At 47.9% G+C, this 20,892-nt stretch overlaps 2 protein-coding genes across 3 annotated transcripts in view; both read left to right on the forward strand.

The window, feature by feature from the left end:
* Positions 1-5,902, forward strand: part of HOXB9 (homeobox B9) — a 6,188-nt gene extending 286 nt beyond the window's left edge. The window contains exons 2-3 of the mRNA XM_077788393.1: positions 3-240; positions 5,667-5,902. Coding sequence (XP_077644519.1) covers positions 3-240; positions 5,667-5,902 — 474 coding nt within the window. The remainder of the gene's footprint in view (positions 1-2; positions 241-5,666) is intronic.
* Positions 5,903-16,215: 10,313 nt separating this feature from the next.
* Positions 16,216-17,721, forward strand: HOXB8 (homeobox B8). 2 transcript variants are annotated; one of them, XM_021547494.1, is made up of 2 exons: positions 16,216-16,654; positions 17,414-17,721. In XM_021547494.1, exons 1-2 carry the CDS (start codon positions 16,237-16,239, stop codon positions 17,719-17,721), a joined length of 726 nt encoding a protein of 241 aa, XP_021403169.1. In that variant the 5' UTR covers positions 16,216-16,236. The 2 variants fall into 2 exon arrangements, with proteins under 2 accessions (XP_021403169.1, XP_021403170.1); XM_021547495.2 differs by having other exon boundaries at positions 17,417-17,721.
* The last annotated feature ends 3,171 nt before the right edge of the window (positions 17,722-20,892 follow it).

Below are 20,892 nucleotides of genomic sequence, written 5' to 3' on the forward strand. Positions count from 1 at the left end.
AGCCCAAGGGCTCCGCGTTCTCCGCGCCCTGGCCGCCCGCCGGCCCCGCGCCCTTCCCGCCCTACGCGCCCGCGGCCGGCTCCGCGCGGGGCTGGCCCGAGCCCGTTCCGCCGGGCCCCGCGGCCCAGCCCGCGGCCAAGAGCCGCGCCTTCGGCCCCGCCGGCTCCGCGCCCCTTCCGAGCGCCTTCGAGGACCGTAAAGCCGCGGGAGGAAGCGCGGACAAAGAGCGCGGAGATCAAAGTAAGTGCGGAGAGCGCCCAGGGGGCGGAGGAGCCATAAAGGGAAGAATCCAGGAAGGAATCCAAGGAAAGCCAAGGAAAAGCGCGGAGGGGTGAACCGCGGGGCGCGGGCAGGAAGGGGCGCGGCGCGGGGGTGGATTAAAGCCCGCGGAGCGCCCGCGGAGCGCAAGGACGAGGAGAGGAGAGGAGAGAGGAGAGAGGAGAGAGGAGAGAGGCGCGACCTGCGCAGCGGCGCCGGCATGGAGAGGAGGAAGCGGCGCGGAGGGAAAGGGAGGAAAGGGGGAGGAAAGGGGGAGAAAATGGGGGGGAAATGGGGAGGAAAGGGGGAGAAAATGGGGGGGAAATGGGGGGAAAATGGGGAGGAAAGGGGGGGAAAATGGGGGGGAAATGGGGAGAAAATGGGGGGGGAAATGGGGAGGAAAGGGGGAGTAAAGGAGGGGGAAAGGGGGGGAAAATAGGGGAATAAAGGGGGAGAAAAGGGGGAGAAATGGGGAGAAAATGGGGAGAAAATGGGGGGAAATGGGGGGGAAATGGGGGAGTAAAGGGGGAGGAAAGGGGGAGAAAATGGGGGAGTAAAGGGGGAGGAAAGGGGGAGGAAAGGGGGGGGAAATGGGGAGTAAATGGGGGAGAAATGGGGAGGAAATGGGGAGAAAATGGGGGGAAAATGGGGGGGAAATGGGGAGAAAATGGGGGAGTAAAGGGGGAGTAAAGGGGGAGGAAATGGGGGGGAATGGGGGAATAAAGGGGGAGAAAATGGGGAGGAAAGGGGGAGTAAATGGGGGGAAAATGGGGGGAAATGGGGGGGAAAGGGGGAGAAAATGGGGGGGAAGGGGGAGGAAATGGGAGAAAAAGGGGAGTAAATGGAGGGGGAAAGGAGAAAAAAGGGGAGGAAATAGAGGGGGAAAGGGGAGCAAAGGGGGAGCAAAGGGGGAGTAAAGGGGGAGTAAATGGGAGGAAAAGGGGGAAAAGCGGAGTGAATGGGGGAGTAAATGGGGAATAATTGGAGGGCGGAAGGGGAGAAAATGAGGGGGAAAAAGGGGGAAATGGGGAGAAAAAGGGAAGTAAAGGATGAGTAAAGAGGGAGGAAATGGGGGGAAAAGGGGAAAAAAGGGGAGTAAAGGGGGAAAAATCGGGAGAAAAAGGGGAATGGGGAGGAAAAGGGAAGTAGAAGGGGAAAAAAAGGGGAGGAAAAGGGAAGAAAATGGGGAGAAAAAGAGGATTTAAAGGGGAGATAAAGTGGAGAAAAAGAGAGGTAAAAGGGGAGAAGAAGGGGAGTAAAAGGGGAGTAAATCTACGCGGCCGCGGGCGGAGGGGTGGCGGGCAGCGCGGAGAGCGAGAGAGAAAAAGGGGAGGAAAAAAAAGGAGAAAAAGAGAAAAAATCACCAGGAAAAGTTCAGCGGGGGAAGGAGAGAGAGAGAGAAAAAGGAGGAAAAAAAGGGGGAAAAGAGGAAAAATCACCAGGAAAAGTTCAGCGGGGGAAGGAGAGAGAGAGAGAAAAAGGAGGAAAAAAAGGGGGAAAAGAGGAAAAATCACCAGGAAAAGTTCAGCGGGGGAAGGAGAGAGAGAGCGAAAAAGGAGGGAAAAAAGGGGAAAAAGAGGAAAAATCACCAGGAAAAGTTCAGCGGGGGAAGGAGAGAGAGAGCGAAAAAGGAGGGAAAAAAGGGGAAAAAGAGGAAAAATCACCAGGAAAAGTTCAGCGGGGGAAGGAGAGAGAGAGCGAAAAAGGAGGGAAAAAAGGGAAAAAAGAGGAAAAATCACCAGGAAAAGTTCAGCGGGACCCGCGGAGGTTCCGCGGCTTTCCCGGCGCGGAGGGTTCATTTAATTGTGCTGTTAATTGTTCGTTCATTAACGCGAGTATTTCAAAGTCGCGCTCTTTCCCTGGCTTAAAAAAACAAAAACAAGTGGAGAAGGAGGGAGGGGGTGTTTGAAGTTAATTAGGTTTTATATCAGCTTTTATATCAGTTTTATATCAGCTTTTATATCGGTTTTATATCAGCTTTTATATCAGTTTTATACCAGTTTTATATCGGTTTTTATTCGTAATTTACCCACATCGGGGAGACTGTTCAACTCCAGCTTTTTCCGCTTGAAATTTATATTTAAAATAATACTAAGGATTCGTTCAGGGGACATTTAAGGCTACCGAGAATGGTATTAATATAATAATAATAATAATTATTTTTTTTAATGATAATATTTGGCTCGGAGGGAGGAGCGGCCGTCACCTCCCGCTGGCGCCGCTTTCCGCTGGAAGTGACCCCGGAGCGCGGCGGCCTCGGCTTCGCCTCCCGGAAATTTATTTTCCATTAAAAAATCAAAATTTCCAACCTGGCAGAGCAGCAGCGCCCGGCCGGGGCGAAATTCCCATTTTTCCCCCTTTAAATTCACTTTTTTTCCCCATTAAAAACACAGATCATCCGCTTTTTTCCCCATTAAAAATACAGAATATTCTCTTTTTTTCCCCGTTAAAAACACCGAATATTCTCTGCCCCCCTCGCGATTTCCTCCCGCGCTCTTGCGGGGCGTTCTGGTGGCGTTTTTATGATTTTTTTAATTTCCTTTTAATTTCTTTTCTTGTTCCCCTCTCATTGAGCTCGCCCGCAGACACAAAAAGAAAAGCGCTTTTCTCTGGTGCCGGGCAGAGCTCCAGAACAAACTCCCGGCGGGCGGTGAGCGGTGGGGGAAATAAAACACCCGAAAATTCAACATTGTGGAAGTTTTCTCCCAAAAAAAACATCATTAAAGCCGCCGGCGTGGGCGCGCTGCAGTTTTTTATTTAGATAATAATTTAATTTCGAGCTGGCGTTCTGCAGCGAGTCCCGCTTCCGATTTCCCCATTTTAACTTTTGTTTTTTATTTTCAATTTGTTTCTCCCTAATGAATCCATGCCTGGAAGCCGTTAAATTATTTTCAAGGGGGAAAAAAAAAGTAAATAAAAAGAAAAAGAAAAAAAATATAGAAAATGAAAATAAAAATAAAAATAAAAAATAATAATAAACTAAAACTAAAACTAAAACTAAAACTAAAACTAAAACTAAAAAATAAAAAATAAAAATATAAATATAAATATAAATATATAAAATAAAATAAAATAAAATTAAATTAAAATAAACTTAAACTATTAATAAAATAAAAATAAAAATAAAAATAAAAATAAAAATAAAAATAAAAATATAAAAATATAAAAATAAAAATAAAGATGTGCCAGGACCTCTCCCCATTCTCTTTCCTGCTCGGGGATTTGTGAGTGGCGAAGAAATGGAAAAATTCCGCCTAAAATCCATTTTAACAACCCCGAAGCCGCGGATGGAAGCGCTGCCATTAAGGGCCGGGCAGCGATGAAAAATATCAATTATGAGCAGCTTTCCTGCCTTGAATAATTAATTCCGCAGATCCCATCAAGGCAATTAGCGCAGGAAGCGGCCGCGCGAAATTCGGAAGGGGCGGAGCTTGCGCGGGGAATGCGCGGGGGCGGTTCCGTGCTTTTATTGGCTGCAATATTCCATATTCGGGATTTTGGGGGATTTTGGGGCGTGCGGGTTTCCAGCGCCGCGGGAATTGCGGGAAGGTTCCCGATATTTGCATATAATTAGCGAAAATCCAATTAGCGCCCCAAAGCGGCTTCGGCCTCTGCCGGTGGGATCTGCTCCCAAAATTTCCTGCATCCTTCCCGTCCCCCATGGAAAAAAATCCCGAATTTTTATTTTTGCCGCCGTTCCCTCGCAGCTTCTCCCACCCGCGAGCGTGGCTTTATTTATTTATAATTTTTTTTATTTATTTATTCTTTTTAGTTTTAATTTATTTTTTAATTTTTAATATTTTTATTTTTATTTTTATTTTTATTTTTGGCAGCCAACGGCCTCGGGGTGACGCTGCAGACCCGGCGGCAGCTCCCGGGGATGTTTCTGGCAGCCGGGAGCGATTTTTGGCCAGATTGAACCCAAAAAACTTTAAAAAAATAAAAATTTGTCAGGATTTATCCAGGAAAAGCCCCCCGGGTCTCCCCTCCCCCCGTGCCGGCTCTGGAGCGGCAAATCCGGGAAAATGGGGGGGAAAAAGGGAATTTTGGGGTTGGGTTTTTGGTGGGATGTGGGGCGATGGGGGAGCTGGGACGGGACCCAAAAAAACCCGGGTGAGACCCCAAAACCAACAGAAATTCACCCCAAAAACCCCGGGGCGAGACCCCAAAACCAGCAGAAATTCACCCCAAAAAACCCGGGTGAGACCCCAAAACCAACAGAAATTCACCCCAAAAACCCCGGGGCGAGATCCCAAAAGCTTCAGGGTGCTCCCAAAACCCCAGAAATTCACCCCAAACCCCAGAAATTCCCCCAAAACTCCAGTAATTCCCCCCAAATCCCCAGAAATTCCCCCAAATCCCAGAAATTCCCCCAAAATCCCCAGAAATTCCCCCCAAATCCCCAGAAATTCCCCCCAACTCCCAGAAATTCCCCCAAAATTCCAAAAATTCATCCCAAATCCCAGAAATTCCCCCAAACCCCCAGAAATTGCCCCAAACTCTCCGGGCTTCGCCCCAAAACCCCAAATTTGGGATTTGGGATCGGCCCCCCCCGCCCCGGGCGGGATTTTCCTGCGGCCTCGTCCCCCCCAGGTGATTTTTGGGGAGTTTTGGGGAGTTTTGGGGTTTGTTTTTTGGTTGGTTTTCTTTTCTTTTCTTTTCTTTTCTTTTCTTTTCTTTTCTTTTCTTTTCTTTTCTTTTCTTTTCTTTTCTTTTCTTTTCTTTTCTTTTCTTTTCTTTTCTTTTCTTTTCTTTTCTTTTCTTTTCTTTTCTTTTCTTTTCTTTTCTTTCCTTCCCTTCCCTTCCCTTCCCTTCCCTTCCCTTCCCTTCCCTTCCCTTCCCTTCCCTTCCCTTCCCTTCCCTTCCCTTCCCTTCCCTTCCCTTCCCTTCCCTTCCCTTCCCTTTTATTTTTTTTTATTTTATTTTATTTTATTTTATTTTATTTCACTTCATTTCATTTCATTTCATTTCATTTCATTTCATTTCATTTCATTTTTCATTTTTTTTTTACTTTATTTTACTTTTTTTTTTTTATTTACTTTTTTTTTTTTACTTTATTTTATTTTACTTACTTTATCTTGTTTTATCTTGTTTTATTTTATCTCCTTTTACTTTACCTCCTTTTCTTTTATCTCCTTTTACTTTACCCCCTTTTCCTTCCCTCCATCTCCACGCCATTTTATTCCCTTTTCTTTTCCCTCCTTTCATTCCTTCCCCACCCCTCCAATACCCTTTTTCCCGATTTCCGCTCATTTTCCTTTTCCCTCCTTTCATTCCTTCCCCCACCCCTCCAATACCCTTTTTCCCGATTTCCGCTCATTTTCCCTTTTCCCTCCTTTCATTCCTTCCCCACCCCTCCAATACCCTTTTTTCCCGATTTCCGCTCATTTTCCTTTCCCGGCCCGCAGGCCCCGCGGCGGCGGGCTGGCTGACGGCGCGCTCGGCGCGCAAGAAGCGCTGCCCGTACAGCAAATTCCAGACGCTGGAGCTGGAGAAGGAATTCCTGTTCAACATGTACCTGAGCCGCGAGCGGCGGCTGGAGGTGGCGCGGCTGCTGAGCCTGAGCGAGCGCCAGGTCAAGATCTGGTTCCAGAACCGCCGCATGAAGATGAAGAAGATGAGCCGCGAGCAGCCCAAGGAGTGAGCGCGGCCCGCGGCGCGGATTCGCCGCAAAGCGCCCCAAAAGCGGCGCCGGATCCATTGTTCCATCTGAAATTTGGGGGATTTCAGTTTAAAATTCATTTCTGTTCGTCTGGTGTAACAGCCCAAAGCGCAGCTCCTCTTTGGGATGAGAGGAGAGAAGGGCAGTGCTCCCAAATCTCCGATTTTTCCTCCAAAAGCGGCGCCGGATCCACTGTTCCATCTGAAATTTGGGTGATTTCAGTTTAAAATTCATTTCTGTTCCTCTGGTGTAACAGCCCAAAGCGCAGCTCCTCTTTGGGATGAGAGGAGAGAAGGGCAGTGCTCCCAAATCTTCGATTTTTCCTCCAAAAGCAGCGCCGGATCCACTGTTCCATCTGAAATTTGGGTGATTTCCGTTTAAAATTCATTTCTGTTCCTCTGCTGTGACTCAGCCCAAAGCACAGCTCCTCTTTGGGGCAAGGAATGACAGGAGAGAAGGGCAGTGCTCCCAAATCTCCGATTTTTCCTCCAAAAGCGGCGCCGGATCCACTGCTCCATCTGAAATTTGGGTGATTTCAGTTTAAAATTCATTTCTGTTCGTCTGGTGTAACAGCCCAAAGCGCAGCTCCTCTTTGGGATGAGAGGAGACAAGGGCAGCGCTCCCAAATCTCCGATTTTTTCTCCAAACCGCCCCAAAAGCAGCGCCAGATCCACTGCTCCATCTGAAATTCGGGTGATTTCAGTTTAAAATTCATTTTTGTTCCTCTGCTGTGACTCAGCCCAAAGCGCAGCTCCTCTTTGGGGCAAGGAATGAGCAGGACAAGGAATGAGGGAAAGAGCCCCAGATCTCAGATTTTTCCTGCAAACCGCCCCAAAAGCAGCGCCGGATCCACTGCTCCATCTGAAATTTGGGTTATTTCCATTTAAAATTATTTTTTCTTCCTCTGGTGTAACTGAGCCCAAAGCTCAGCTCCTCTTTGGGATGAGAGGACAGAAGGGCAGCGCCCCCAAATCTCAGATTTTTTCTCCAAACTGCCCCAAAAGCAGCGCCAGATGATGCCCCGAGTCCCAGCTCTGCTGTTCCCTCGGAAATTTGGGTTATTTCCATTTTTAAAATAATTTTTCTTCTGGTGCAACTCAGCCCAAAGCGCAGCTCCTCTTTGGGGCAAGGAATGAGCAGGACAAGGAATGAGAGAAGGGCAGAGCCCCCAAATCTCCAATTTTTTCTCCAAAACCAGCGCCAGATCCTGCCCTCAATGCCAGCTCCGCTGTTCCATCTGAAATTTGGGTTATTCCCATTTAAAATCCATTTTTGTTCATCTGGTGCAACTCAGCCCAAAGCTCAGCTCCCATTTTAGGCCAGGAATGAGCAGGGCAAGGAGTGAGGGACAAACCCAAATCTCCGATTTTTCCTGCAAACCGCCCCAAAAGTGGCGCCGGATCCACCGTTCCCTCTGAAATTTGGGTTATTTCCATTTAAAATTCATTTTTCTTCTGCTGCTGTAAGTCAGCCCAAAGCGCAGCTCGTCTTTGGGGCAAGGAATGAGAGGAGAGAGCGTCAGAGCCCCCAAATCTCCGATTTTTTCCCCAAAAGCAGCACCAGATCCTCCCCCCAGTCCCAGCTCTGCTGTTCCATCTGAAATTTGGATTATTTCCATTTTTTAATATCATTTTTCTTCTTCTGGTGCCCCCGAGCCCAAAGCGCAGCTCATTTTTGGGGTAAGGAATGAGAGAAGGGCAGCGCCCCCAAATCTCGGATTTTTTTCTCCAAACCGCCCCAAAAAGCGGCGCCGGATCCTCCCCCCAGTCCCTGCTCCTCTTTTCCATCCCAATTTTTGTTTATTTTCATTTTTTAATCCCTTTTCCTCCTCTAGTGCCACCCAGCCCAAAGCGCAGCTCCTCTTTGGGGTTAATTTCTTTTTCCGTTTTCCCTTTTTTCCTTTTTTTTCCTCTTTTTTTTCCCCCTCCCCGGTGCCGGAACAATTTTTCCCCTTTTAAATTTGATTTTTCCCCCCACAAAAAAAAAGCAAAACCAAAAATCCGGCCCCAAAGAGGCAGCACCGAACCTCGCCGTTCTTTCCACGCAAGGACAAAGATTTAATTTAATTTAATTTAATTTCTTTTTTTCCACCCCAAACCCTCCCAGACGCTTTAATTAAACTCCTGCAAGACAGACATTCATTAACGCTCAACTTTAATTACTCCCAACGAATCATTTCCAACTCCAGCCCGGGGTGGCCGCGCCTTGACAGCCCAAATTTGGGGTTCCCCCCTTTTTTTTCCCCCTCGTTATTTCAATTTTTTACCTCGGTTTACAACGCAAAATTTGCATTATTTCAATTATTCCGCAGGGTTTGGATCCCGGCCGCGCTTTGGGCAGAAATTGGGACTTGGAGGAAAAGTTTTTTTGGGGCAGAACCGCCCGATTTTGGGTTTTTTTGTGCTGGGAAGGAGAAAAAGAAAAAAGAGAGGGGAGAGAGAGGAGGGAGTGAGGGGCGCTCCCCGAGCCTTGGAAATTTTAGGAGAAAAAATAAAATTTTAGGAGAAAAAATAAAATTTTAGGAGAAAAAATAAAATTTTAGGAGAAAAAATAAAGGGGCGGAAGGACCCCCGCCAACTTCTCCCGAACTTTTTAGCCGAGAGGAAGAGCGGGATTTTCTAGTTTAAAAATAAAAAAGAAAAAGAAAAAAAAAAAAAAGAAAAAAGAAAAAAGACAAGAAAAGCACACACACAAAAAAAAATTCAAAATAAACTACCTTGGAGGAGCTTTCAGGGAGGGGCCGGCCGCTCTTAGCGCTCGATATTTATAATTTATTGAGGATTTTGGGACTTTTTTTTGTTTTTTTTTTCCTGGAGCTGCTGCAGAGATGAAAGCGCCAACCCCAGCCCGGCTTTTTTAAAATTGAAATGTTAATTTTTTTTTATTTTCTCCCCCCTCGCCTTTTGCAGGGGCGGCCCGGGGGGTTTTTGGCCGCCGCCAGCGCGGATTTCTCCGCGGCTCCATCCTCATCGTCAGCCCGGAGCGGCCGCGGGGCCCGCGGGGATTTTGGGGTTTTTCTCTCTGTGAGGACGATTTTGGGGTGATGGGGAGGGAGGGAGGGCGGGGAGGGTTTAGTTCGTGACCCGTGGTTCGTGCTCGTGTTTCTCTCGGTGTCTCCGCTGTGTTTCGGTTGCTGAATTCCCCTTTTGAAATATTTTTTCGATTTTAAAGTAATTTTTTTTTTCCCCCAAGCGTTCTGCACTCGGTAGCGGCTGGAAAAACCCGAAAAAAAAAGAAAAAAAAAATCGAAATAAACTTTCCTCGCTCGCCTCGTGCGCGGAGTTTGTGCGTTCGGCTTTTCGAGGAGATCCCGACGGGGAGAGGGAGGGGAAAAAAGAGAAAAAAATTCATTTTTTGCTGCAGTTTATCTGCGGGAACCAGCGCAAATTCCGCCCCCGGTCCTCGCCCCGGCCCCGATTCTATCGGCGGAGCGGGCGCGGCTCTGCGCGGCAGCGATAACGGAGATTTGCATTTTTGGGAACAGCTCCTGCTTTTTTTATGGTTTTTTCTTCCTTTTTTCCCCTCCGCCATCCCGAGATAAAACCCGAGGAGCTGCGCTGAAATTTCCGCCGCTCCAAACCCTCTTCGAAAGGGTTAAAAAAACCCCAAAAAAACCCCAAAAATCCAAATTATCTCCCCCGTTTGACAAGAAAGCAGAGCCAGAGGCTTTAAAAAAAATCCCCAGAAAATTATTTGGGGTTTTTTGGGTTTAAATTTTGGGTTTTTCTCGTGTCGAACTTTCCCATCCCGAAGCGGCTCGAGGGGGGTTCCCAAATTTAACCCCTCTGCTGCCGGAGGGAGCTCAGCGCCGCCGAACTTCGCTCCGGGTTTAAAAACCCAGCGGGGAAAAAAAAAAATTCAATTTTTGAGGCGTTTTGAGCTGCGGGCAGCGGGAGGATTTCTCGAAATGCTGATTTATTTAAAAAACAGCATTAAAAAAAGCGAATAAATGAAATAAAAAGGGTGGGAAGCGAAGCTTGAGCTGGGCGGGATTTTTCCAGGCTGCTTTGGTTCTCCTCGAGGACGGGCGAATCCTTCTCCCCGGGAGGCCGGATTTGCCAAAATCCTCGTTTCTTTTTAATTTCCACGAGTTCCTCGATGTTTCTTTGCGACCCCATCGGCCGCCGGGATTTAGGAGCGGATTTTTCTCACTTTCCTTAGAGTTGTGCTAAAGAGCAGATATTTTTAAGATGACGATTCTGAGGTTCTTTTGGAAATAGAATTGAAGATGTTAGCTGATTTTATTAGGAAATACTCTTAAAAGAAATAAAAAAAATTAAATTAAAGGGGAAAAAGTGTTGGGAAATTTTGTTTTCTGTAGCATCAGCCCGGGTGTATTTTCCAGAGATGTTTTAATGCTCCAGAATAAAAATGGATTTTAGAACAACGAGCAGCGCTGTCCTTGTGTCCCACCGCTTCACCCGAAATCCCGGGATTATTCCCGCCGCGTTTCCCTGATTTTTTGGGGGGTTTAGGTTACCCAAAATCAGCCCAGAAAATGGAAATAAATAATTCCACTCCCGAGCCGCGAGGGTTTGCGGGGTCCCTCCCGCACTTGCTGCGCTTCTGAATTTTTATTTTTCAGCTCATTTTCAGTTCTGAGCCCCGAGGTTCTGAATTTCCAGCCGCGTTTCTCCTCCGCTCGCGTTTTTTTTTTTATTTATGGCTTTTATTTCTTATTTTTGGAGATTTCATCTCCTGATTCCCGCCTCAGCCTGAGCTTGGAAAAGGCTCAGCGTGGGATTTTCTGCCTCTCCTCGCTTCATTCCCCTCTCGCCCAAGGAAAATCTTGGCCTGAGAGGATTAAAAAACCACCCAAAAAACACCTAAAAATCTCAAAAAAACCCAAAAATCTCAAAAAAAACCCAAAAAGCCCAGCGGGACGAGCCCACCCCGCTCTCCCCACTCGGCGTCACCTCGGGTTTGACACGCGGCTCCTTTTTCCAAGAGCGATTCCTGCGATTCCCTCCCGAAATTCGTTTGCTCACGAAGCAACGCGAGTGCCTGGAAAGTGGGTTTATATTAAAAAATATATATTAAATTAAAATACTTTTTTAAAAAAGCACAAAATCCCCGCCGGGTCCTGCTCAGCCCCGCAGGAAACAGGTAGCGAGAAATAAAAGCCAGAATCTCTCTCCCACTAATTTTGAACATAATGGGCCGCTCTAAAGGGCAATATTTCACTTCTTAAGGGGAAAAAAAAGGGAAAAAGAATTTAAAAAAATCCTTTCTTTGGGGCAGCTCTGAAAAGAAAACAAAAGAAGAAGGAAGAATTTTGGAGCTTACAGAGGGAAGGGAGAGAAAGGGAAGGAACTTGTCATAAAAGAAGGAAAATTCAGTGCAGTGCGCTGCAATAAAAGAATATGACCGCTATAAAACTTTATAGGGTATAAATTTCTGAAGGTTAAGGAACTGAGCGGCTGTAAAGGAAACAGTGCAAGAAAACTTTCAGGAACTCCTAAATTACTCCAACGACTTGGGAATGCGGGGAAGCCCAGCGCGTAACAGCTCGGGCGTTGCTGCCTCACTCGCGAGGTTCCCCTCTTTTTTCTTTTCTTTTTCTTTTCTTTTTCTTTTTCTTTTTCTTTTCTTTTTCTTTTCTTTTTCTTTTTTTTTTTTTTTTTATTTTCCTATTATTTTTCTTTTCTTTTTCTTTTTTTTTTTTTTTTTTTTTTTTCCTGAGGGAGTGGGCAACCCAAAAAAAAATCAGCATTGGGGGTGAAAAAAAAAAAGAAAATGTGGGGAGGGACTTTTGCTAATTTATTCTTCTCTTGCAGATGCCGTGAAAATCCAGCGCTCGGGATGATTCCCTTTGTTCTTTTTTTGTGTGTGTGTGTGTGTTTCCTTTTTTTACCACCCTTTTTTTTGGTCCCTTTCAAGCAATTCCAGGCCTGCACACAACAACAACAACGCCGCGCACAGAGGCACCCCCAGCGCTCGCACACTCGAAGTTCTGGCGAGACGTCTGGGCTGGGGAAGCTCTTTATGACTTTACAGCCCCGGCCTTGTCCCCCCTTCGCCTCCCGGGCAGCAGAATGACCAATTGTTTAGTCTCGGAATTTGAAACAATAGCGCGTTTCAAAAGCGAGCCCGCTTCGCCTCTTTTATTTTTTATTTTTTTATCTTTTTATTGCCGCACTTTGAGAAAACTCCAGGGCGGCGAGGCAAAGAGGCGCCCACCAAAAAAATCCTTCTCCTTTCCCTCCTCCTTTCCTCCCTCGCCTCCTTTTCTTGTTGCATTTTTCAAGCTGGTTTATGCTCCCAGCGAGGAGCGCCATTCCTGATTTTGATGTTTTTTCCCCTTTTTTGGGGTTTTTCCCCTCCCCGGCCAGGGACGCTCCGCTGCAGTTCCGCGCGTGGCCGCGAGGTGGCGCCGTTGCTCCACGCTAGAGGCGCCCCCTGGGCGCGAACACCTTGATTCCATTAGGTAAAATATTGGGTTAATTATCGCTATTTTGCCCATTTTATAGCTCGCATCGCCGCTTTTTTTTTGATCGAGGGTAAATTATGTGACGCCGGGAAGGGGAAAAACACCGCGGCAACGCGGCGGCAGAGCTGCGGGGAGAGGTGGGGCGCGCATCTCTCCGAAATGTTCGTTTAAAAAGGGAATAAAAAAGCGCCGGGTTTTGTTTTCTGCGGGTCTGGAGGTGGGAGGACAGCTGAAATTACCCCGAGCCCGCAGATTTACGTTTGCAGGGCTTGAAAAATAAAAAAAAAGAGAGCAGCTCGAAGATTTCGGGGAGAAAGGGACGAGCAGAACCGGGACAATATTTTTCCCCTCGGCCATTAGGATGATCTGCGCTTTCCCCGCTCGATATTTTATGTGTTTTATAATCCCAGTCACCGCAGAAAAAAAAAAAAAAAAGATAAAATAAAAGAAAAAAACTACTCAACCATGCATTAAACCAAGAGCATTTGTTTTTTTAGAAGTTGAACCACTCATTTCTGGTGTGGCTGCCCCATCTTTTGGCAGTGCCGATGCTCTTCGCTTGAATTCTTCACTTTAACAGCTTCAGAAATTATTTTTTTTTTTAATGCCACAAGCGAGTAAATTAACCCAAAATGCTCTTAAACCACCGCGCTTTGGGGTACAAATAAATGCACCCCTGATGCGGCAGCAATAACGTCAACTTTTAACTCCACCAGCTCACTTTGATTTTGGCCTTTGATTCCTCAGAATTACGAGGCAAAAATTTACTCCGATGTTGTAATTCTTCCGTCACAAACGGCGGCAATAATTTCAAGATGGGTTTTCTTTCAAATTGGTATAAACGGGTTTTTTCCTGACTGAGAATTGCTCCCCAGTTCCACCAGAAACCGCTCCCGTCGCTCCCAAAAATCAAGATTTTGGGTGAGGGCGGAACAATTCAAACCCACACGCAGCCGCGCAGGGTGGGAAATCTTCTTTTAAGAGGCAAAGTTTCGGCATCTCCAGGCTCCGTTTCAACGCCAGGGCGAGAAATACGAGCGCAAACAGAAATAAATGAGGGGAATGAAGAAAAATCTCGCCCCTGTGCATTCGGCGCGAGGCGGAACTTGAGGTTTAGCAGGGAAAGGATTTGAGGCTCTTTCGGGTTATTTTTAAATTTTTTTTCCCCCTTTTCCTTATGAATTCCTAATAAATCTTCCCTCCGCTGGGTATTTATAAATTACCTCGCTCCGACACCCACCCCGCGCACTCGCTCGCTTTTCCCTGCAATGGAAACATTTTCCTTTCATCGGGACCCCGAGCGCGGTGATTTAGGATCAGCCTCGGATTTCTGGGGCACCGCGGAGCTCCCGCCGCATCCCCGCCTTCCAATGATTACGATTATTATTATTTCTTTTTCATCAAAACCCTCATTCCCAACCGCAACTTCCCGGCCTCCGCCAATTCCTGCTCTTTTCGCCCTTCCCAAAGTTCAGCGGAGGAAACTTCGGCCGGGAAATCGCTTTCCTCGATTCCGCTGGAATTTTTTTTCTCCCCCCTTTGAATATTCCAGCATCCCCAGGCCGGGCTGCGGGGCTCTGTTTACTTCCCTGCACCATTTTCGGGGCTTTTTATGTGGCGAGATGAAACCCAAATCTGCTCAATCGGCAATAAAAGTGGGGAGAAAAAAGAAAATGTTAACTCGTCTTTTTAGAGGGGCGAAAAGAGCCTTAATTATACCGCTGCAAGTACTCCAGCAGCAATAATTACCCGAAAAGGCTCTTAGGCTCGGCTGGAATTATCCCTCCACAAAATAAAGGAAGCGTATTTACTTCCATTATTTCTCTAAGGATGGGTTTAAAGTTTTATTCCGTTGCTATCTTTGTTTTCTTTCTCGCTCTCTCTTCCTTTCTGCCTTCCTTCGCTCCCTGCCTTTCCCCCCTGATCATTTTAGGGAGGATTTTTAATTTTTTTTTTTTTAACCAAGGTAGAAAACCCAAAATATTTCAACTTTTCCCTCTCTTTTCGTGCGGTGGAGGTTGAATTTGTCCCTCAGCTGGAGGAGGACACCTCCTAAAATTCACTTTTCTCGCCTCCAGCCCCGCTCAGGCGGAGGCGATGGGGAAGCAGCAGAAACCCAGGCGGGGCAAAGCGGGGAAAAAATTCCAAAACTGAGGTGGAAAAGAGAGGACGGGAGGCAGAAAAAGCTGGAAAATCCAGCTGGGATTGCTGGGGGGCTCTGGAGGGGCCGGGGCAGCGCTCGGGCTGGGAGGGTTCGGAGTCGTTATTAACTGAGGAACGTCTGGGTAATATTTGCTGAGTGCGAGAAATGAATTTCCAAATCTACCCCCTGTGTGTTCCGGCGGTGGAAAATTGCAGCGCTGGCATCCGAGGGGCAACTTTGGCTCCGCTGTTGCCGAATGCCAATAAAAGAGAAAAGCTTCTCCCTCCTCTCTCCCCATCCCCCCGCGCTTGCCCTGGGAAGAAGAAGGGGAAAATGTGAAATAAAAAGAATGAAATAAAGAAATGGAAGTCCTGGGGGCTCGGTGGGCTCGGGATTTTCTGCTCTGGGCGTGAGCAGAGCCTCAATATTTGGAGTTTGGAGTCATCCCCGAGCGCGTCTCCTGGTGAGGAGGAGGAGGAGGAGGAAGAGGAGGAGGAGGCAGCGAGGGCGAGCGGCGCAAAGTCGCTGTTGCAGCTGAAAAACTCCCGGTTTTAATTCGATATTGCCACCTCCGCGTCTGGCCGCGGCCGCGGAAGGCTCCGCTGGAAAGCTCCGCTGCCAGCGGCGGAGGAGCGGACTCGTAAAAGCCGAGCGGCTTTTATGGAGTGCGGCATAAACAACAACAACATCCCCGGCTTTATGGCGTTTTATAGTTTGTTAAACAGTTTACAGCCTTTTTTGGGGCTATTACAAACGCAATTCCCTTCATGCGATAGTTAAACCTTTATCAATAATAAGGAAATTGATCATTAAAATGTTAAATATGACTACCTCGTTTGTTTTAAAATATGTTTAGGATAAGAAGCTGTATGATTTGATAACTTGTATTAAAATACCAATTACATTTATAGGACCTTTTAAAACTGGTAGCAATTAAATCGTGTTCTTTTACAGTTTTCCAAAGCGACCCTGACATTTAAAAAGGCTAAAACTGCCTCGTTAAAATTTTGAAATTAACGACTGCGAGCGCTCCTCTTTAATTTTCCAACACTCCCCAAAAATCAATCTTTTGGGTGGTCTAGGTACGTGATTTGTTGTGAGGCGAGCGATATCTCATTAATGGGGGTAGTTAAACATATTTAATCCGTATATTCACCCCACCTCCTTCTCCCTTCCCCTCTCCTCCCTCCCTCTCTCTCTCGCTCGCTCCCCCTGCTCGCTTTTCCTTCTTTATTCTCCCACACTCTTCCTTTCACAATCATGCGGTGCAGAGTCCGTGTGGAGTAAGGAGAAGCCAATAGGATGAGGTTTTGGTAATAGATGCAAATGATCATGAAAAGACACTGCAAAATATGAAACAACTCATTTGCGCTGAAGTAAATCACTGAAAACTGTTTATGAACTGGCATCTCTTCTTGGAAATGTAAAGCGAGAACTCTTTAAGTGGCGATTTTTTTTTTTTTTTTTAGGGGTGGGGGGGGAGGAAAGAATTCAATATCATGCAGGCTTAGAGTTTTGATTATATCCTCCTTTTATATTCCTGGAAATCACAAACTGTCGTTGCTTAGCATCTTAGCGCTTTCTTTTTTTGCTAATAGATTCTCGCGGTCTGGTTTGTCGTGAGGGTGATTTTTTTTTTAATTTTTTTTAATTTTTTTTTTCCTCCCGCTGCTTTAAAAAAAAAAAAAACAACAACAACAACGGGAAAAAAAAACAAACCAACAACCTCTTATTGAAATTAAAATGAGCTCCTATTTTGTCAACTCACTCTTCTCCAAATACAAAACCGGCGACTCCCTGCGCCCCAATTACTATGACTGTGGGTTCGCTCAGGAGCTCGGGGGCAGACCCACCGTGGTGTACGGCCCCAGCGCGGGGGGCACCTTCCAGCACCCGCCCCAAATCCAGGAGTTCTACCACGGCGCCTCGTCGCTCTCCAGCTCCCCGTACCAGCAGAACCCGTGCGCCGTGGCGTGCCACGGCGAGCCGGCCAACTTCTACGGCTACGAGCCGCTGCAGCGGCAGAGCCTGTTCGGCGGCCAGGAGCCCGAGCTGCTGCCCTACGCCGACTGCAAGCTCGCCGCCGGCGGCCTCGAGGAGGCGGAGAGCTCGGAGCAGAGCCCTTCTCCCACGCAGCTCTTCCCCTGGATGCGCCCGCAAGGTGAGGCGAGAGCGGCGAGCGGCGCCCCGGAGCAGCCCCAGCTCCCCCCAAACCCGCCACCCCCTCGGCTTTTTTCTTTTTCTTTTTCTTTTTCTTTTCGGCGTTTTGCTTTCTCTGCCCCTCCTTTGCTGCCTTTCTTTCTCTCGCTGCCTTTTTCTCGCCCCCGGTGACTGTATTTTAGTGCTTTATGGGGGTAAACTTTTGCACTTGTAAATTGCTTTATAGTTTAATTACCCTGAAGGAGACCTTTTCTTCTGGGGGCTGAGCGAGCCGGGCTTTCTGTGGAAGGAAGCGTCCTTAAAGTTTATGGCACTTTTATAGCCTTAAAAAGCCCCTTCATTTTTGTTTGCCGTTCGATTGGGGCTCTCGGCCGCGCTGCCGCCTCTCTGCGGGCCGCAGCCTTTTATTTATTTTCATTTTTTGCTGCTTTTTGGGGGTTTTCCCGGGCCGGGCTGCGCTGTTGTTGTGCTGGGGGTGATAATCGGTGTGCAAAGCGCAGCTCCGGCCGGGCTGCTGGGGTGGGCTGAGGGTGACCGACCCCCCCTCTCCCTTTTCCCTCTCCCCTTTTCCTTCCCTTCCCCTGCCACCATCGCCCTTTTCCCTCTGAACCGTCTCCCCCTCGCCCTCCTGCCTTCCCGCGGGGTTTTTTGGGGGGTTTTGCGAGTTGTTTGCGCCTCTCCCCGAGCCTGGTTTATGTTTCTCTCAACCTCCTTCTCCTTTCCGCCCCTTCTCTCCCACCCAACCTTTGCCATCCCCCAGCAGCCGCCGGACGCAGGAGGGGGAGGCAAACCTACAGCCGCTACCAGACGCTGGAACTGGAGAAGGAATTTCTATTTAATCCCTACCTGACCCGCAAACGGAGGATCGAGGTCTCGCATGCCCTGGGATTGACAGAGAGGCAGGTCAAAATCTGGTTCCAGAACAGGAGGATGAAATGGAAAAAGGAGAACAACAAAGACAAGTTTCCCAGCAGCAAATGCGAGCAGGAAGAACTGGAAAAACAGAAAATGGAAAGAGCGCAGGAGGTGGACGAGGAAGGGGAAGCACAGAAGGCGGACAAGAAATAAAGGGAATTTTGAGGACTGAAAGGCAAGCGCTGCTGGGGTGGAGGAGCCCCCGAGCCCCGCGTTAATGAGAGTTGCTGTAAGGGAGGGGTGGGGGTGGTGGTCGGGGGGGGGGGGGGGGGGCACACGACAAAAACAACAAACCAGGAAAACAAAGCGTAGAAAAGAGAAAAAAGGGGAAGCAGGAAAAAAAAAAAAAAAAGAAAAAAAACCACAAAAAAATCCCTTTTATTGCTGTAAAACAATATAGCTGTAAGCGCCACTTTCCCGATTATCCTTTGACACAATGAGCAGAGCGCGGGAGGCTCCGGCAGCTCCCGGCTGCCTTTTGCCAGTTATTAACTAGCGGTAGTGTAACGCAATAGCTTCTGTAAAACATGACTGTGAAATTCTCTCTCTGTCTTTCTCTCTGTCTCTCTCTTCTTTCCGGGGGCGCGGGGGGTGGGGTGGTTAACATAGCTTTCAGCGCTAGAGGAGTTCTGTGAGATTACATTTGTGCACTTTTTTATTTTATTTTATTATTATTTTTATTTTAATTTGGATGTTTAGTTCCTTATTTCCCATCCTTTTTGTTGTCGTCGTTGTTGTTGTTATTGTGGTTTATCTGTATGTACTGGAGGTAGCTATTGAGACAAGCATCCCAACAACATGAAACTGCCTATTTATGCTATAGTTATCTCTCTCTTCACTTTCCCCTCCTCTTCTTTGCCTTGGTTAGTTGGGGTTTTTCCTTTTTTTTTTTTTTTTTTAACACAATTTTTCAATGTCTCTTCCATAAGAAAAAAAAAGGGGAAAAAAGAAAAAAAAATGCAAAAAAAAAAAAAAAGCGTTTTTCTTTCCTTTAGTTAGCATGCGCACAGTGAAGCAAGTTGTAAAGTGATCTTTAGGTTAACTGTGAAAAAGAATGTATACTGTATACGTGAATTACTTTATTGGGGGAACTAATGCTATATTTTGTTGTTCTTTCACCACTTTGTTCTATTGTCTAAACCTGGAAGCGGCGGAAGAAAAGTTACAATAAAGTTTACAAGCGAGAATTCCGTGACATCATTCCTTTCGCCCTGCTCCGCTTCCTCCAGGACCGCTGGGATAGAAAGGAAATTAAAAAGTCAATTTGTGCACCACCGAAAATAAAAGGCAAAACCTCGGCCGGGCTCGGAGCTGCTGCCGGGCCGGGGCCGAGGGGAGGGGAAGGGCCCGGGGCAGCCGCGCTGCCTCCCGCTCCTCTTCCTCCCGCTCCTCTTCCTCCTGCTCCCTTCCTCCTGATCCTCTTCCTCCTGTTCCCTTCCTCCTGTTCCCTTCCTCCCGCTCCTCTTCCTCCTGCTCCCTTCCTCCTGATCCTCTTCCTCCTGTTCCCTTCCTCCCGCTCCTCTTCCTCCTGTTCCCTTCCTCCCGCTCCTCTTCCTCCTGATCCTCTTCCTCCTGTTCCTCTTCCTCCTGCTCCTCTTCCTCCTGTTCCCTTCCTCCCGCTCGTCTTCCTCCTGCTCCTCTTCCTCCTGTTCCCTTCCTTCTGCTCCCTTCCTCCTGCTCCTCTTCTTCCTTCTCTTCCTCCTTCCCTTCCTCCTTCCCTTCCTCCTGCTCCTTTTCCTCCTTATCCTCTTCCTCCTGCTCCTCTGCCTCCCACTCCTCTTCCTCCTGCTCCCTTCCTCCTGTTCCCTTCCTCCTTCTCTTCCTCCCGCTCCTCTTCCTCCTGTTCCCTTCTTCCTGCTCCTCTTCCTCCTGCTCCTCTTCCTCCTTCTCTTCTTCCTCCTGTTCCTTTCCTTCTCCTCTTCCTCCTTCTCCTCTTCCTCCTCTTCCCTTCCTCCTTCTCCCCTTCCTCTTTCTCTTCCTCCTGTTCCCTTCCTCCTGCTCCTCTTCCTCCTTCTCTTCTTCCTCCTCTTCCTTTCCTTCTTCTCCTCTTCCTCCTGTTCCCTTCCTCCTGTTCCCTTCCTCCTGTTCCCTTCCTCCTGCTCCTCTTCCTCCTCCTCCCTTCCTCCTTCTTCCCTTCCTCCTTCTCTTCCTCCTGCTCCTTTCCCTCCTGTTCCCTTCCTCCTCTTCCATTCCTCCTCCTCTTCCTCCTGCTCCTCTTCCTCGCAGCTCCCAGCTGGGGCTGCCGCCTGGAATTCGCTGTTGCAGGTAACGTTTCGTGAAGCTCGTGGCTTTTTGGTGGCTTTTGGTGGCTTTTGGTGGCTTTTGGTGGCTTTTGGAGGCTTTTGGTGGCTTTTGGTGGCTTTTGGTGGCTTTTTGTTTTGGTGCCCTCGCCCTCCCGCGGCAGCCCGGCCGCTCCCGGCCCCGCTGGGGGATCGCGCCGGGAGCAGCGCAGCTGAGCCGCCGCTTCCCCCGGCGCTCGTAACCTTGGGGAAGGAGAAATCGCCACAAACCCCGCACCATTGTCTGCTTTTCCTGCCTCCCGGAGCTTTTTTTTTATTTCTTTCTACATGCCCCTCACCCTGCCCTCCCCTCCCCATCCCACCCAAGCCGGGGCCGCCGCCTCTTCGCACAAAAAAAAAAAAGAAAAAGGAAAAAAAAAAAAAAGAAGAGAAAGAGCCAGATCGCGGTTTTGGATGGTTCCTGCGCTTCTCCAGCAGAAAGCAAATCAGCCAGCTGCTCAGGTCTGACTTCTGGCTGGAATTGAGCCCTGCAGAAGCGCTGACACGCGGAACAAGGGATCCCAGCGCTCTTTATTTTCCCCAACAAGAAAAGCAAATGCCAGCTCGATGCGCAGCTCAAAGCCTGTGGCACTGGAATAAATTAGATATAGAGCTGAATGGCATTTTGGGGGGTGGAAAAAAAAGACGCCTGGAACTATTAGGTATCAATGAGACATTTGTCTCTTTTTTTTTTTTTTTTTTTTTTTTTTTTTTTTTTTTTTTTTGGGGGGAGGGGGTTGAGGAGGGGGCGAGGGTCGAGGGGGGAGGGGAGGGAATTATGGCCAGTCTGGTGAAAAAGTAGCTCGGAGACGAGGAAATGGTGCAAAGGAGGGAAATTTAGACGGGATCAATAAAGGGATAAATAGAACTCCCTTCCCTTTCCTCCAGCAGAGAGAGACCGAGAGAGCCTCGCTGGTTTATCAGCAACGTGCTTGTAACCCCCTCCCCTTTTTCATGTTGTTTTTTTCTTCTTCTTTTTTAATTTTTTTCCTCCCCTTTCTCCCTCGCTCCGAGCTGAAAACTGATTACAGGTTGCTTATCGACT

The sequence above is a fragment of the Lonchura striata genome, chromosome 25 (assembly GCF_046129695.1).
Source record: "Lonchura striata isolate bLonStr1 chromosome 25, bLonStr1.mat, whole genome shotgun sequence".
Taxonomy (NCBI): Eukaryota; Metazoa; Chordata; class Aves; order Passeriformes; family Estrildidae; genus Lonchura; species Lonchura striata.